At 36.7% G+C, this 15,000-nt stretch overlaps 1 protein-coding gene and 1 long non-coding RNA gene across 2 annotated transcripts; both read left to right on the top strand.

Annotated features, from left to right (window-relative positions):
- The first annotated feature begins 960 nt into the window (after positions 1-960).
- Positions 961-2,527, top strand: LOC144980794 (uncharacterized). Its single transcript, XR_013646958.1, has 2 exons — positions 961-1,033; positions 1,957-2,527. It is a non-coding gene; the product is annotated as an uncharacterized LOC144980794 (long non-coding RNA).
- Positions 2,528-4,577: 2,050 nt separating this feature from the next.
- LOC144980788 (organic anion transporter 3-like) lies at positions 4,578-10,129 on the top strand. Its single transcript, XM_078928597.1, has 2 exons — positions 4,578-4,642; positions 6,786-10,129. Exon 2 carries the CDS (start codon positions 7,250-7,252, stop codon positions 8,459-8,461), a length of 1,212 nt encoding a protein of 403 aa, XP_078784723.1. The 5' UTR covers positions 4,578-4,642; positions 6,786-7,249; the 3' UTR covers positions 8,462-10,129.
- The last annotated feature ends 4,871 nt before the right edge of the window (positions 10,130-15,000 follow it).

The raw sequence follows: 15,000 nt of genomic DNA on the forward strand, positions 1-15,000 counted from the left end.
GAATTTATAGCCAGAAATATCAGACTTGTGTTGAGTTTGTATGTTTTATTGAGGAGAATGGATACCGTAGTTTAGGGTGCTAATGCCAACAATTCATAGTTTTGACCAGTTTAACATTTAATTCGGCTTTTAAGCATATGGTTCGTTCCGACATAATACCGTTTTGAGACGACGGGTCACTAATTCTGTTGAATAAACCAAACAAGAAAAAAGGACCACTAGAAAATCTAAGACCAACGTCAAATGACAGGTCATAATGCCCTAGCAAATTTTGTAAATAATCATTTGGGTCAACATGAGGCTATGTGGTCTAGTGGTATGACACTCGCTTTCGGATCGGAAGGTCCCGGGTTCGAGCCTCGCGCTCGGCGCATAGTTGAGTCCTTGGAAAAGGCTCTTTACTCACATTCTCTCACCGTACTCAGGTGTAAAATGAGTACCTGGCCGTTAACAGCGTTGTGTTTGTCCGAAAAATTGTTATATCGCCTAACAGGCGTCATGTCCCGTCCTACTTGTTAAATGTTGCTGTTGACCAGGGACCCCTTGTAAAGCGCTTTGAGCACATTTAGTGGATATTGCGCTATATAAAGCTCAATATTCAACAGATGATAGCATTATCCTCAAAAACTCAAGTTTCTGTACCTTTCGGGAATCAAAGACCACGCCTCTGAACCACGGCTCCTTAGCAGGTTTACGGCTCCTTTAGCAGGTTTACGGCTCCTTTAGCAGATTTACGACTCCTTTAGCAGGTTTACGGCTCCTTTAGCAGTGTAACGAAATGCTTCCGTGTAGGCGTCAGTTTACGACAGGATGTACGTCGTCGTAGTATTAGTTGTTGTTGTTATTGTAATCCCTCCGGAACAACCCTTCTTTTGTTGATACAGGTCGTATCAGATCATGCACCTATGGCCCGGAAGTTTCAATTAAACTACGTAGTGTGGGTGTTATTGTGAGAAAGGCATCAATCTTGTTTTCTCCGTAAACTTATAAGCAAAGTAGGATCCCTGTATTCTACGGGAGTGACTTTGTTATGGTATGGCTTGATTGATATCTCGTAACTATGGGGCTGACGAATTTATTTATCCTTGATATGAGGATGTCCGGTATCAGGATGGGTTGTTGTTGTCCATGATTATGGAATCTGGGGGAGTTTTAAGGAATTTCAGATGTTTACGGATATGACTAACATCCGGTTGTGTGGGTAGAATTTTGCTTCGTTTGCTTGATTTTTGCCTATAAATGCCAGAGTTTTGAGCAGTTTCTTCAGACCACTCAGCGGAGTCTTTTAGGCTCATTGTCTCAAAAGAGACCAGACAGCGGAGTCTTTTAGGCTCATAGTCTCTAAGCGATAACCACAGCGGAGTCTTTTAGGCTCATTTGTTTAACTCTTGTGTAGAGTTGGATTAAAGTCTTGTGTAGACTTTGTAGTGCTCAAAGTTCGAGCTGAAACACGTTTTGTGTTAACTCTTGTGTAGAGTGTGATTTAAGTCTTGTGTAGACTTTGTGGTGCTCAAAGTTTGAGCTGAATCAAGTTGTGTTATAACTCTTGTATAGAGTTTGATTAAAGTCTTGTGTAGACTTAATTTGTGATTACAATAATCTGTTCGGCTCTGGTGAGATTTTTGAATAATATGTTTGTGATTACAATTACGATATGTGTTTTGATATCAATATCATAATATCACTTTAAATTTTGATTCTCAATTAATTAATCAGATAATGAAATTAATTGTGTAATATATTCTTGTTGTAAAGAAAATAAGCTTTTCTTGCTATAAAGCATTATTATTTCATATCTACAAGTAAAGCAATATTAATCAACATTAATAAATTGATTTGTTAAAGTAAAATAATATTTACTCATTTAAAGTAAACATATTGAGTGAGTTCGAATATAGATAGAGTTATATTCGTATGATTATCATATTATAACAAAATCATTTTCTTTCTTTAAAGTGAATGAGCCGTTGGAGGCTGGGCTTTAACAAGCCAACTTTAGGCTATACACTCATAGCTTGACCCTAATAGAAACTGAACATTTGCCTGTTTTATAAGTTACCTGTGAAGAACCATTTGCTTATTTTAATATCAGAACATTGAGAAACAATTGATCTGTTTATGAATACTGTGAAACCAGAACAATTTCAAGAAGAGACAAATTAACATTATTAGAACAACCTTACAGTTTTGTTGAATATCAAGAACACTCTTTTGGCTTCCTTTCACACGTCTGGATTGTGATTAGTTAGCTAGTTAATTATTAGTTGCCTGTATGACTGTGATGGTTGCAACCTATCAGTGAGATTGTCTGATGTGGTAGCGGTTTGGTAAAGTATTGATAATTAATTGATTTAATTATATATTTTCATATCGCTTTCATATCATATTCATCATTACACATCTCCATCAATTTGTCATCCATCTATTTGATTTCATACTTATTACATCTATCATTTCATCTTCATATCTCATAATATCTTTGTTATATTGTAATAAAATATATCTTCATTTAGCTTCAAAACCTTTATCAACGTATTGTGTTTGGTTATTGATCGGTGTCGTAGCTTGAATATAGCACACATAAACAAGGTTGCAAACTGCGCTACATAAGCATACGGTTTACGTGCGCACTTTGTGACTAGCAGGTTTACGGCTCCTTTAGCAGGTTTACGACTCCTTTAGCAGGTTTACGGCTCCTTTAGCAGGTTTACGACTCCTTTAGCAGGTTTACGGCTCCTTTAGCAGGTTTACGGCTCTAGCTGGTTTACGGCTCCTTCAGCAGGTTTTGAAAGACACCTGAAATATCTGGTGAAAATGGAGAAAAGACGGTAAGTGAGTGAACACCAGATACGAGGTCAAGTGTGTCCATATCTCAGCTGATAATAAAAAATATGTGTTACGTCATTGATGTCATATTATTATTATACCAGTACTACTGATTACATGTACGTATCATGTCACTGATTAACTCTTTACTGGCGACACTGAATTATTGTAAATATATTATTATGTGACCCTTCGCCTCAAAACGGTATTAAGTCGGGATGGTTAAGATTTTGAAAATTGAATTTATAGCCAGAAATATCAGACTTGTGTTGGGTTTGTATGTTTTATTGAGGAGAATGGATACCGCAGTTTAGGGTGCTAATGCCAACAATTCATAGTTTTGACCAGTTTAACATTTATTTCGGCTTTTAAGCATATGGTTCGTTCCGACATAATACCGTTTTGAGACGACGGGTCACATATTACAATTATCTCTCAGATTTTACTGACATATTTCCGTTTCTCAATTCGACCTGAATGCTTTTACATGTGCTTCACACACACACACACACACACACACACACACACACACACACAAAGACATACAAAACACACACACACACACACACACACACACTCCTATTCTTTTAAACAACAGGGTTGGAGGTCAAAACATTTCCGTAAAGCCAATGATATTTTTTGCCAACGAACACAAAATCACTGGTAAATCTAGACATTATTTACAGATTGATATACGAGTAACTTACAAACCTTTTTATAAGGAAAAATTCTTCTATCATCCATTGACTCAAATGATTATTTACAAAATCTGCTAGGGCATTATGACCTGTGATGTGACGTTGGGAATCGCCCTCTGGCCGTCTTGTTGCCAGATTCATTTGCACGCACCTACTGACTTTATTAACCTGACCGATTTTGATCGTTGATGATTCAAAAGATTCATCTCGGTCTATGTTAGGTAATCACCACAATCAGTAAATGTTAGTCAAATAAAATACTGCCCCCCCCCCTCTCTCTCTCTCTCTCTCTCTCTCTCTCTCTCTCTCTCTCTCTCTCTCTCTCTCTCCCTCTCTACCGCATACATTTACACAAATCAAGTTCATATTAATCAATTAATATGAATATGCCCTAATAATTAGATAAAGGTTTTTATCAGCTGAGAGCAGTGCAATCCTATCTAATCGTATTCATTATTGCGAATTGCGATGCAGCTTGGAGTTGTTGTTGTTGTTGTTGTTGTTGTTGTTCTTCTTCTTCTTCTTCTTCTTCTTCTTCTTCTTCTTCTTCTTCTTCTTCTTCTTCTTCTTCTTCTTCTTCTTCTTCTTCTTCTCTTCTTCTTCTTCTTCTTCTTCTTCCTTCTTCTCTCTCCTCTCCTCCTCCTCCTCTCTACTACTACTACTACTACTACTACTACTACTACTACTACTACTACTACTACTACTATACTACTAACTACTACTACTAACTACTACTACTACTACTACTACTACTACTACTACTACTACTACTACTACTACTACTACTACTACTACTACTACTACTACTACTACTACTACTACTACTCCACCAACACCTTTTCCTCTTCTTCCTCTCCTCCTCCTCCTCGATCACGTACATGTTCCATTTCCTTGACGATAATCGCGCCTTTCAGGATGGGAGGATCCGTCACGAGAAACTCGGCATTCAAAGGGACTGAATAGACATGAAGTCAGATTAGAGTAAATTCGAACCCCGCTTTGAAAAGGTTAACACAAAGTCCCTGATATCTCATTGTGATCCTGATCAACTACATTTTTAATTCGAAGTCTTTGTTTCAAGATGGCAACGGATGATGGCACGGATGTTCTTTACACAAGTAAGAATTAATTTATTAACTCTGTGTTGTTTTATCGCCTCTCTCCCTCCCTCCCCCCCCCCCCCCACCTCTCTCTCTCTCTCTCTCTCTCTCTCTCTCTCTCTCTCTATATATATATATATATATATATATATATATATATATATATATATATAATGCAATATATAATGCAAATACTACCACCAACACTCATATATATATATATATATATATATATATATATATATATATATATATATATATATATAACTATATATCTATCTTTTTCTCTCTCCCTCTTTCATTTTCTCTGTCTCTACCTAACAACCTATCAATCTATCCATTTATATATGTATCTATCTATCTATCTACCTGATTATCTATCTTTCTATCTATCTATCTATCTATCTATCTATCTATCTATCTATCTATCTATCTATCTATCTATCTATCTATCTATCTATCTATCTATCTATCTATCTATCTATCTATCTATCTATCTATCTATCTCTATCTCTCTCTCTCTCTCTCTCTCTCTCTCTCTCTCTCTCTCTCTCCCGCTTTGTTGAATGACCTCGTGATGTCAATTTCTTCCTCTTCTTCTTCTTCTTCTTCTTCTTCTTCTTCTTCTTCTTCTTCTTCTTCTTCTTCTTCTTCTTCTTCTTCTTCTTCTTCTTCTTCTTCTTCCTCTCTTCCCTTCTTCTTCTTTTTCCTCCTTCTTCTTCTTCTCTTCTCTCTTCACTTCTTCTTCTTCTCTTCTTCTTCTTCTTCTTTCTTCTTCTTCTTTTCTTCTCTTCTTCTCTTCTCTCTACTCTACTTCTACTCTACTTCTCTTCTCTACTACGACACTCTACTACTACTACTACTACTACTACTACTACTACTACTACTACTACTACTACTCTACTACTACTATACTACTCGCTGTTGCTGCTGCTACTACTACTATTTCTACTACTTCTACTAATACTACTTCTACTACTACTACTACTACTACTACTACTACTACTACTACTACTACTACTACTCCTACTATTACTACTACTATCACCACCACCACCACAATCCACCACTACTACTACTACTACTACTACTACTACTACTACTACTACTACTACTACTACTACTACTACTACTACTACTACTACGACTACTACTACCATCACCACCACCACCACAATCCACCACTACTACTACTACTACTACTACTACTACTACTACTACTACTACTACTACTACTACTACTACTACTACTACTACTTACTACTGCTGCTACTTCTACTACTACTACTACTACTACTACTACTACTACTACTACTACTACTACTACTACTACTACTACTTTTCTTCTTCTTCGTATCCTTCTTATTCTTCCTCTTCTACAACTAATAAACATATTGACACAGCCAGACGATTAATACTGTAGATATGCATGCTAAAAGGAATAAAAATAGATACAACACATCAAGTCATTGACGACGCTCAGTATAACTTAATTGTGTTATTCGACTACTGAAGAACATTTGATCTGTAATCAGTAGGTCTGAGGTTCGATGTCCAGTCTAAACAGGCTGATTTTTTATAGGACGGGTTTTATTATCTTGATCTTTCTGGGGTTTTTTTTCTTCTCATAATGGTTCATAAACATTCGTCATCAGAGTCAGCCTAGGTGATGCTTGGTGTTCATCAGGGTACAGTTCTCAGCCCCCTCCTATTCTTAATCTACATTAATGATATAGCTGAAATATTAAGGGGAAGAATGACGGGGAAAATGGAAAGAACAATTGAGGCAAGAATTATCCCGCTGATATTGTGCGAAAAAGTTGTTGATCTGAAGCACGCTTTGTGTGTTAGTGTGTGAGTGAGAAAGATAGAACCGTTTTGTTTTTATGCCATAGTAAAATCCAGTTTCCCAAAAAGAAAAAGGGCGTAATGATTTTTTTTTTGTATTTTTTTTTAAAATGTGTCAATTATCACATTATAACTTAAACCAGACCTCTCTATATACATTACCAAGTCTTATGCGCCTCTTGGCGCTTAGAGATGTAAGCTTAAGGCAAAGTGTGTAATATAGTATTTTTCAAATGAGATCTCTAGAACATCACGCGGTAACCCTGTAAAAATGAGTAATGACTTTTCTCGTTCTGAAACTTTCTCCCTCCAGGTAAATCAGAGTACATCACACAGCACGTCGTCGGATGTGGACCTTTTCAAGTCCTTGTATTTCTAGCAGTTTTCGTCCTGGGCTTCTTGGGCAATGTCTTCAGCCAGATGCTCATGGCTTTTGGAAACTACAACCCAGGGTGGCGATGCTTGGATTCAAACGTTACCACTAATGTCCCAGAAAATTCTACATCAAAATACAGCCATGATTCTATAACAATCCTAGATACAAATGGACAATTATTTATCACAAATTCTTCTGCAGAATATATCACAGGCAATTGCACACTTTTTGACTCATGTCAACACATAGAATTCAGGCCTGGTACATCTACAATCGTCACAGAGTGGGGTCTGGTATGTGGAAAAGCCTGGATTGCTTCCCTTATCATATCATTACAGTATGCAGGGATGGCCTTTGGGGTAACATTTGTTGGGTATTTAGGAGACGCTATATGAAGAAAAATGACCATCTACACCACTTTGGCAATGACATGCGTCATCAGTGTGATTTCTATATTCGCCACATCCTGGGAGATGTTTGCAGTTATGCAATTTTTCATAGGCTTGTCTCTGTCTGGATTTGTAATCCTGGTTTTTGTTTACATGGCTGAATTTGTCACCAGAAAATGGAGAAATCCTGTTTCTAATGTACCAAGTTTTACTATTATGACCATTGTTTTTGCTGTGGTGTGCATGTTACTGAAGGATTGGCGTCATATTCGTATAGATGGAGCAGTTGTCGTTGGAATCTGCATCGTTCCTGTCTTCTGGCTTCCTGAAAGTCTTCGGTGGCTTGAAGTAAAAAATAAAACCTCAAAGTTTGAGAAAGTTATAAAGAAAATGTCAAAACTAAATGGTAAAGTTTTGCCAGCCATGGACCACATCGAATCTAAAATTAACTGCAGCAGAGAGGGAGAAAAGGTTGTGGAAAATTCCAAAGAGGTCTCAAAAGGTTCTGAAGATTTGCCAATAAGTGATACCAGTGGATCCGTAAATTCTACACATAAATCAGAAACCAGCAAAAATGAGGGAATGAATGAAAACACGAGTGTACTACAGGATAAAGCACGTTCCAGTATTTTTGATTTGTTTAAACCAGCGTGCATAAAGTATACTTTGCTTTTAATTTTGCCAAATTTCACGATGAGTTTAATTTTCAACGCATTGGGTTTCGGCGTCAAAGCGCTAAGCGGTGACTTTTACATAAATCTTCTTATTATGAATGCTTTTGATATCTTGTTCTCCCCAATATTCATGATTCTTCCAAATGTGATTGGACGAAAACCTTCAGGCATTGCATTTTCTGGAATTTCTGGAGTGTGTTTATTGACAGCAGCCTTCTTCCATAAACTAGCCTCGGATTATGCCAAAACTACAGGAGTTTTGATAATGGCCATTGTTGCAAGGTCTACCATTGGTGGGTTTTGGGGATTAATGTTGACATACACGGTAGAACTTTATCCCACTGTTGTCCGAGGACTTGGGACAAGCTGGACAAACTTTATACTTCGTCTGGGAGGAGTAGCGGCCCCTTATCTTATTCCAAATGATCCAGATTCTTTTTTCATCTGCTATATCATCATGGCTGGCCTCGCTATCTTGTGTTCTGGAATTATCATGCTACTTCCGGAAACAAAAGGGAGGCAACTTAAAGAGACTCTCGAAGTCGAATGAATGTCAAAAACAATGATTTAATCATATACTCTTCTTAAACTGTAATTATATTATCATACGAGGGTCAGTCCTAAGGTATTGGGGCTCTACTTTTTTCTATAAAACGAATTGAATCAATACCATGCATTATACCTCAAATTAAAGCTTGGCATTAGCCGAGTAGAATGCCACTTCTCAACATAGTCTCCGTCGCTCTCAATAACCACATTCCACCTTTTTGTAAGGTCATGTATTCCGTCCTCGAAAAACTAGTTGACTGAACTTTATGCCAATTTTTCACTGTCTTGGCTTCTTCATGATCTTCAAAGCGGTGTACCATCATTGCCACCTTCAGTGGACCAAAAAAGGTGAACGTCCGAAAGTGTCATGACTAGTGAATTAATGAGGATAAGACAGCGTTGTCCATCAAAATGATGCGATTACCTCCTTTTTCATGGCACTTGGTTACGGAAGGGCAATATCATGAAGAAACAATACTCGTTCCATCTCCAAGCCGGTCTAACTCGTCAAATTCTTGATTCAACGTGTATTTGTACCATCCAGAGTTACAGTGGCTCCCTGTGTTAGGAAATCAACGAGGATTACACATCTAATCTCCCAAAACACTGTTGACATGATTTTCCCAGCTGATTTCTCAGCTTTGAAGTTTTTGGTCTTTGGGGAAGAGGGGTGTCGCCATTCCAATGATTATCTCTTCGACTCAGGTTCAACCCACCTAAAACACTACCTCTACAAAATGCCGGAGTTTTATAAACTTTACCAATGAGTTTTAAAATGTTACTCGATGTTTCGTCCTCGAAAACAGGAAATTCAATGACAGCTTTCAGTCGCTGACGGACATCCATGGGGGCAGCTATTTTAAACTGTCATAACTTTGTCAAAATTTGACAAAATTAAAACTTTTTACATTTGGCTCAGAGTACATGTGTTAGTTTAATTGAGCCAAATATGACATCACGTGATAAAGAAATGAACTCAGTAGGAGATTTGTTCCATTACTTTTTGACTCACCCTCGTATTAGCGATCGTCGATTATTTTAAACACATGTAATCTCAGATAACTCAAGAGGATTTAAATCAAACACGAAACCCGAGACTAAAATAAGACTGGAAACTTCAAAAGTGGCAAAAAGGTTTTAATCGCAGACGATACGTATCTAGATCAGTTCATCACATGTCAAGTCCGCAAACATTCTCTTACTCTAATAATGTTTATTTGTAATAATTATTTAAATTTGGCACGTATTTTCGCAGCCTCTAACTTCAGTTTGGTGATTACGTCTCATCAAATTCTAACAGACAGTAAACTTCGAAGGTTACGCATATCATTAATCTTCAATAATCAAATGCAATGTTTAGTTGAATGAATGGAAAGATCGAAGTATTTCCGGAGAAACAAAGGCTATTAAGAACAGCAACTCATCTGTTTGAATTCTTGTACTACTGCATTGTGGAAAAAAACTAAGATCGAAGCTAATCTTGTTCGAATCAACGGGTAACAGAATTACCCTTAATTGAAGAATAGTTGTCAAGTTACTCGTACATCAATCTGGAAAAGATAGTTTAATAATTTTTAGATTGGCCGATAATTCTGTGCTTGATGATGAATTTTAACATTGGCTTTACGGAACAATGTTGACCCCAACCAAAAAAAAAAAAAAAATAAAAGAATAGATAGATTATAACTTGATAATATCATGAGAGATTTAAAATTTAGTCTCCTTTTTGTTGCGGATGAGATTATCATTTCTTGATAGTGTCAAGAGAGATTTAAAATTACGTCATCATTTTTGTTGCGGATGTGCTAGAATTGTGTAGAATCAATGGAAGCCAAAGAGCAAGTTAAGGACTGAGTATTACGGCCAAGCATATTTTCTTTGCTATCGTTTGAGTCAGCGGGTAATAGTAATATAATAACGGTCAAATAAAAAAAAATTGCAAAATTACTTGACCGATTTTGATCATTGATGATTCAAAAGATTCGTCTCGATCTATGTTAGGTAATACCCACAATCAGTAAATAACAATCAAATAATGTAAGTGCCTTAATTAGTTTTTCAAATTTTCAATTTTTTATGCGATTGTTCACTTTGATTTCCAAAATTTTAAGAACCTAATTAGTTAATAAAATATTTTGATTACTTCCTTCTTTTTTTTACTTACTTACTTACTTACTTACTTACTTACTTACTTACTTACTTACTATGGCTATTATTATATATTATTATTATTATTATTATTATTATTATTATTATTATTATTATTATTATTATTATTATTATTATTATTATTATTATTATTATTATATATTTCAAACCATTCAAAATTAAATAAATTCATGTTGACATGTTGTGACATCAATATTCTACAAAATGCCCTATTTGTGTCAATTTTTTACCTACATGTTGTTTTAATTGTTTGATATTTGTAAAACTAGCGGCAATTTTTTGGCAAATTTTGCTATTTTGATGGCAAATTTTACCATTTTTTATGGCAAATTTTGGCGTTTGAAATGACAAATAACCGCGGGGACAGAAATTGCATACATGACCTGATTGAAAGCATTGTTTAATTGTTCATTGTTTGACTCTCACGATGTTTTCATCTGATATTTCTTACTGGATTATACTTGAACTTTTTGATTGTTGTGATTTAATTTATGTCGTAACTGTTAATAAAAGCAGTGTTAGTGTAACTTGGGAATCATTAGTTCTAAGATAGACATGTTCAGTATTATTTTGTTTTAATAAAGCAAGTCAGAAGTTTGTAAATTTTAAAAGCGCCATTGCTTGACATCGTAGTTGGTAGTTGGTGAAGTGATTGTGCATATTATCTATTATGGAGATGATCTATACTTTATGATATAAATGTTAAGCGTTATAATGCGGCCAAGGCCTAATATTAATATTTATAGTTTCTGAGAGTTGGAAAATTATTAAATAAATTAGAATTTAGATCGCAAGCGCTGCAACTATAGCTGTCCCAATAAATTGAAGATTTTGAGGGAGCAAAAGAAAGATGACTTACAGAAACATTTGGATTGCCTTGCCAGGAATTGAACAATAAATAATTAAAAATAAAATAAAATTCCCTTTATCCATCAAATAAGGGAAATTTGTCTCTAGAGTCTATTCCAAGGGAAGACGTCAGCCGCAGTGCAGCGCCGCAAATTGAGCTAGGGCGAGGTGACTAGCTCAAGGCCACACAGCGCAGCGGCGGGTGTTCTATATATATATATATATATATATATATATATATATATAGAGAGAGAGAGAGAGAGAGAAGAGAGAGGTGGGAGAGAGAGACACATACACACACACGCAGAGAGAGAGAGAGAGAGAGAGCGAGAGAGAGAGAGAGAGAGAGAGAGAGAGAGAGAGAGAGAGAGAGAGAGAGAGATGTGGAGGGGGCAGGGGGGGGGGGGGGGATTCGTGGAAAAGGGGAATGATGTGTGAATGAAATTGGGACCGTTTAAAATTGTATTGAAGTGGAATGAATAGTTCGAGTGAGTAACTTAGTAACATGATACATTTGAAATCAGTCTTATTTTCAATGCATTAAAACATTATATTCCCTGTTGTATTAAAAACTGTAAAGATGTCTGTGTGAATTGTGAAGTCAATTTGCTATGCGGATCATATCTTATTATGAGATCCACATATTTCTATTAATGTTTATCTTAATTGTTCGAGCAATGTAAAATACACTAAATTTTGTGGACAATAAAGATGTATTACTATTAAGAATACAATCCCCCACCTCCCCCAAGATCTTAAATTTCCATTTCATTCTCTCACCACTCACCACACCTCTCTCTCCTTCCTCTATGTATTCATCTCTCTCTCTCTCTCTCTCTCTCTCTCTCTCTCTCTCTCTCTCTCTCTCTCCCCCCCCCCCCCCCCCCATTCCCTTGTAGATTATTTCACATGTCATGGTGTATTGTGCTCGATTTACATACATTATTATTCTTTTCTTTATCTCTCCCCTCGTCTATGCCCCCTCCCCCCTGCTCTCACTCTCTCTCTCTCTCTCTCTCTCTCTCTCTCACTCTCTCTCTCTCACTCTCTCTCTCTCTATCTTTCTCTCTCTCTCTCTCTCCTTTTTAAATTTTTTTTTCTTCTTTTTATCTATCTATCTATCTATCTATCTATCTATCTATCTATCTATCTATCTATCTATCTATCCAACCTTGTAGAGTATTTCGCATTTTTTATGCCTCATGACGTGCAGCCGTTCTACCTACATTCATTGACCTTTTTACGGATGTATTATTATTATTATTATTATTATTATTATTATTATTATTATTATTATTATTATTATTATTATTATTATTATTATTATTATTATTATTATTATTATTATTATTATTATTATCAATGCTCTTTTAATTGGTTTAGATTGTTCAATAATAAAACAATGATTTGTTTAGAGTTATTTCATAAATAGATCACATGTTTCAGTTTTACTCAGTTCGCCACGAGTCAGACTTAGGAGATGGGTGACGGGTTGGCAGTAGTGTTTGTTGGGCCGTGACACAACTGAGTTAACACGTTGATAGGCCAGCCTAAGCCTATCTCTGGGTGGGGTTCCCGACCTCCCATAGTGGGCAGGGGGGGGGGGGGTACATACTGTGTCTTCAATCCCCTTATATCTGTTTTCCAACATGCTTGCTGTCTTTGTCTTGGAATGAGATTACTTGGTTTTGTCCTGGCCCTGGCCGGAGTCTTAGCTGAGAGGGAAACAGTCAAATGCATAGTTATTGTTTGGGAGATGATATTTTTTCCTTGTAAATCATCTCTCTGTTATGTATTATTATATTTGTTATTTTGAATTTATAATATAAGCATTTGAGTGTATTACTCTTTGTTGGATTTTGTGCTTGTGTCCGGATGAGACTTATAGGTCTGGGTGGGGATCCTGACCTCCCATAGCGGGCAGGGAGGTACATACCGTGTCTTCTATCCCCTTATATCTGTTTTCCAACATGCTTTCTGTCTTTGTCTTGGAATGAGATTACTTGGTTTTGTCCTGGCCCTGTTCAGACTCCTGTCTGGGAGGGAAACAGTCAAATGCATAGTTATTGTTTTGGGAGATGATATTTTTTTCCTTGTAAATCATCTCTCTGTTATGTATTATTATATTTGTTATTTTTAATGTATAATGTAAGCATTTGAGTATATTCCTTTTTGTTGGATTTTGTGCTTGTGTCCGGATGAGACTTATTAGGTGATCTCAAACTAAGTATATTGGTGATATGCTCTTGGAATCTACATCTGATCCCTATTTGTTCCCAGTTCCCCTTTGTCTTACTTTCTCTTGGGTGCTTTAATTATAATTCTAGAACTTATTACTATCCCATTATCTTCCTTTTTACTGGCGCTGATATAACCTAAATGTATTGCAAGCGCCGTAAAACCCTTAAAAACGAACACACATAAGCCTATCTGCGACTTCGGCTGTGCGTGGACCGCCAGTGCTACTTGAGATGTTAATGGTGGCCACCCTTGGACTCCTTAGGGAGCAAGGGGATTGTAGATAACTAACACTAACCATTCACTACATTAATAACCTCGTTCCCACCACCAACCTCAGTAAAACTTACTCATTTTCCTAACAACTCCAATATAAAATTCCCCTTTGCATCGTAGTTACTCCCAATAGTCTTCAACAGTCGTACCGTCACTTCCTTCCTAATGACGTATGGTAACTTAGTAACACTGGCTCTAAACTATCGGAACAATGGCGGACGCCGTATGAAATATTTCTCCGGCGAGCTTAAAAGAGGAAAAAAAACCCCATCAATTTGATCATGTTTTGACTTTTACACATTCTGATCACAAGGCATATGAAAAGGGAATGAAAAGTTCTCGCCAGCATGAAGAATAAAAAGTAAAGATTTTCTTTGTTTAGAACCAAGATGGCCGCCGTTGCCGGGCGCGTGACATCAGACTACTGAATCCAATTAATGTAACCCATAGCAATCTAGAGAGCATTGATGTACCCCCATCACATTACCCAAGGGATCCTAATACTTCCCTCTTAATACCCCCCCCCCCCCTTCCCCACCCCCGTCAGATTTGACACCCAAAAAAGATTTATAATTTAACAAAAAGACATGCATATATTATCTGTATATGTATGTGCGGCTATGTGGTCTAGTGGTATTACACTCGCTTTCGGATCGGAAGGTCCTGGGTTCAAGCCTCGCTCGGCGCATAGTTGAGTCCTTGGAAAAGGCTCTTTACTCACGTTCTCTCTCCGTACTCAGGTGTAAAATGAGTACCTGGCCATTGACAGCTTTGTCTCTGTCAGAAAAAAATTGTAATATCGCCTAACAGTCGTCATGTTTCGTTCAACATATTAAGTCAGGGACCTCTTGTAAAGCGCGTTGAGCTTATTTACTGCATATTGCGCTATATAAAAGCTAATAACATTTTTTTTAGAACAAGAAGAATAAAAGGATGTTGTGGTGGCATGGAACGACAGAATAAGCCAACCACCGTTCCAACAACATCTGGCATTGGAATTTAACACAA

This window comes from Berghia stephanieae, chromosome 10 (genome assembly GCF_034508935.2).
Source record: "Berghia stephanieae isolate SIO BIC M18660-M18661 chromosome 10, UCSD_Bste_1.3, whole genome shotgun sequence".
Lineage (NCBI taxonomy): Eukaryota > Metazoa > Mollusca > Gastropoda > Nudibranchia > Aeolidiidae > Berghia > Berghia stephanieae.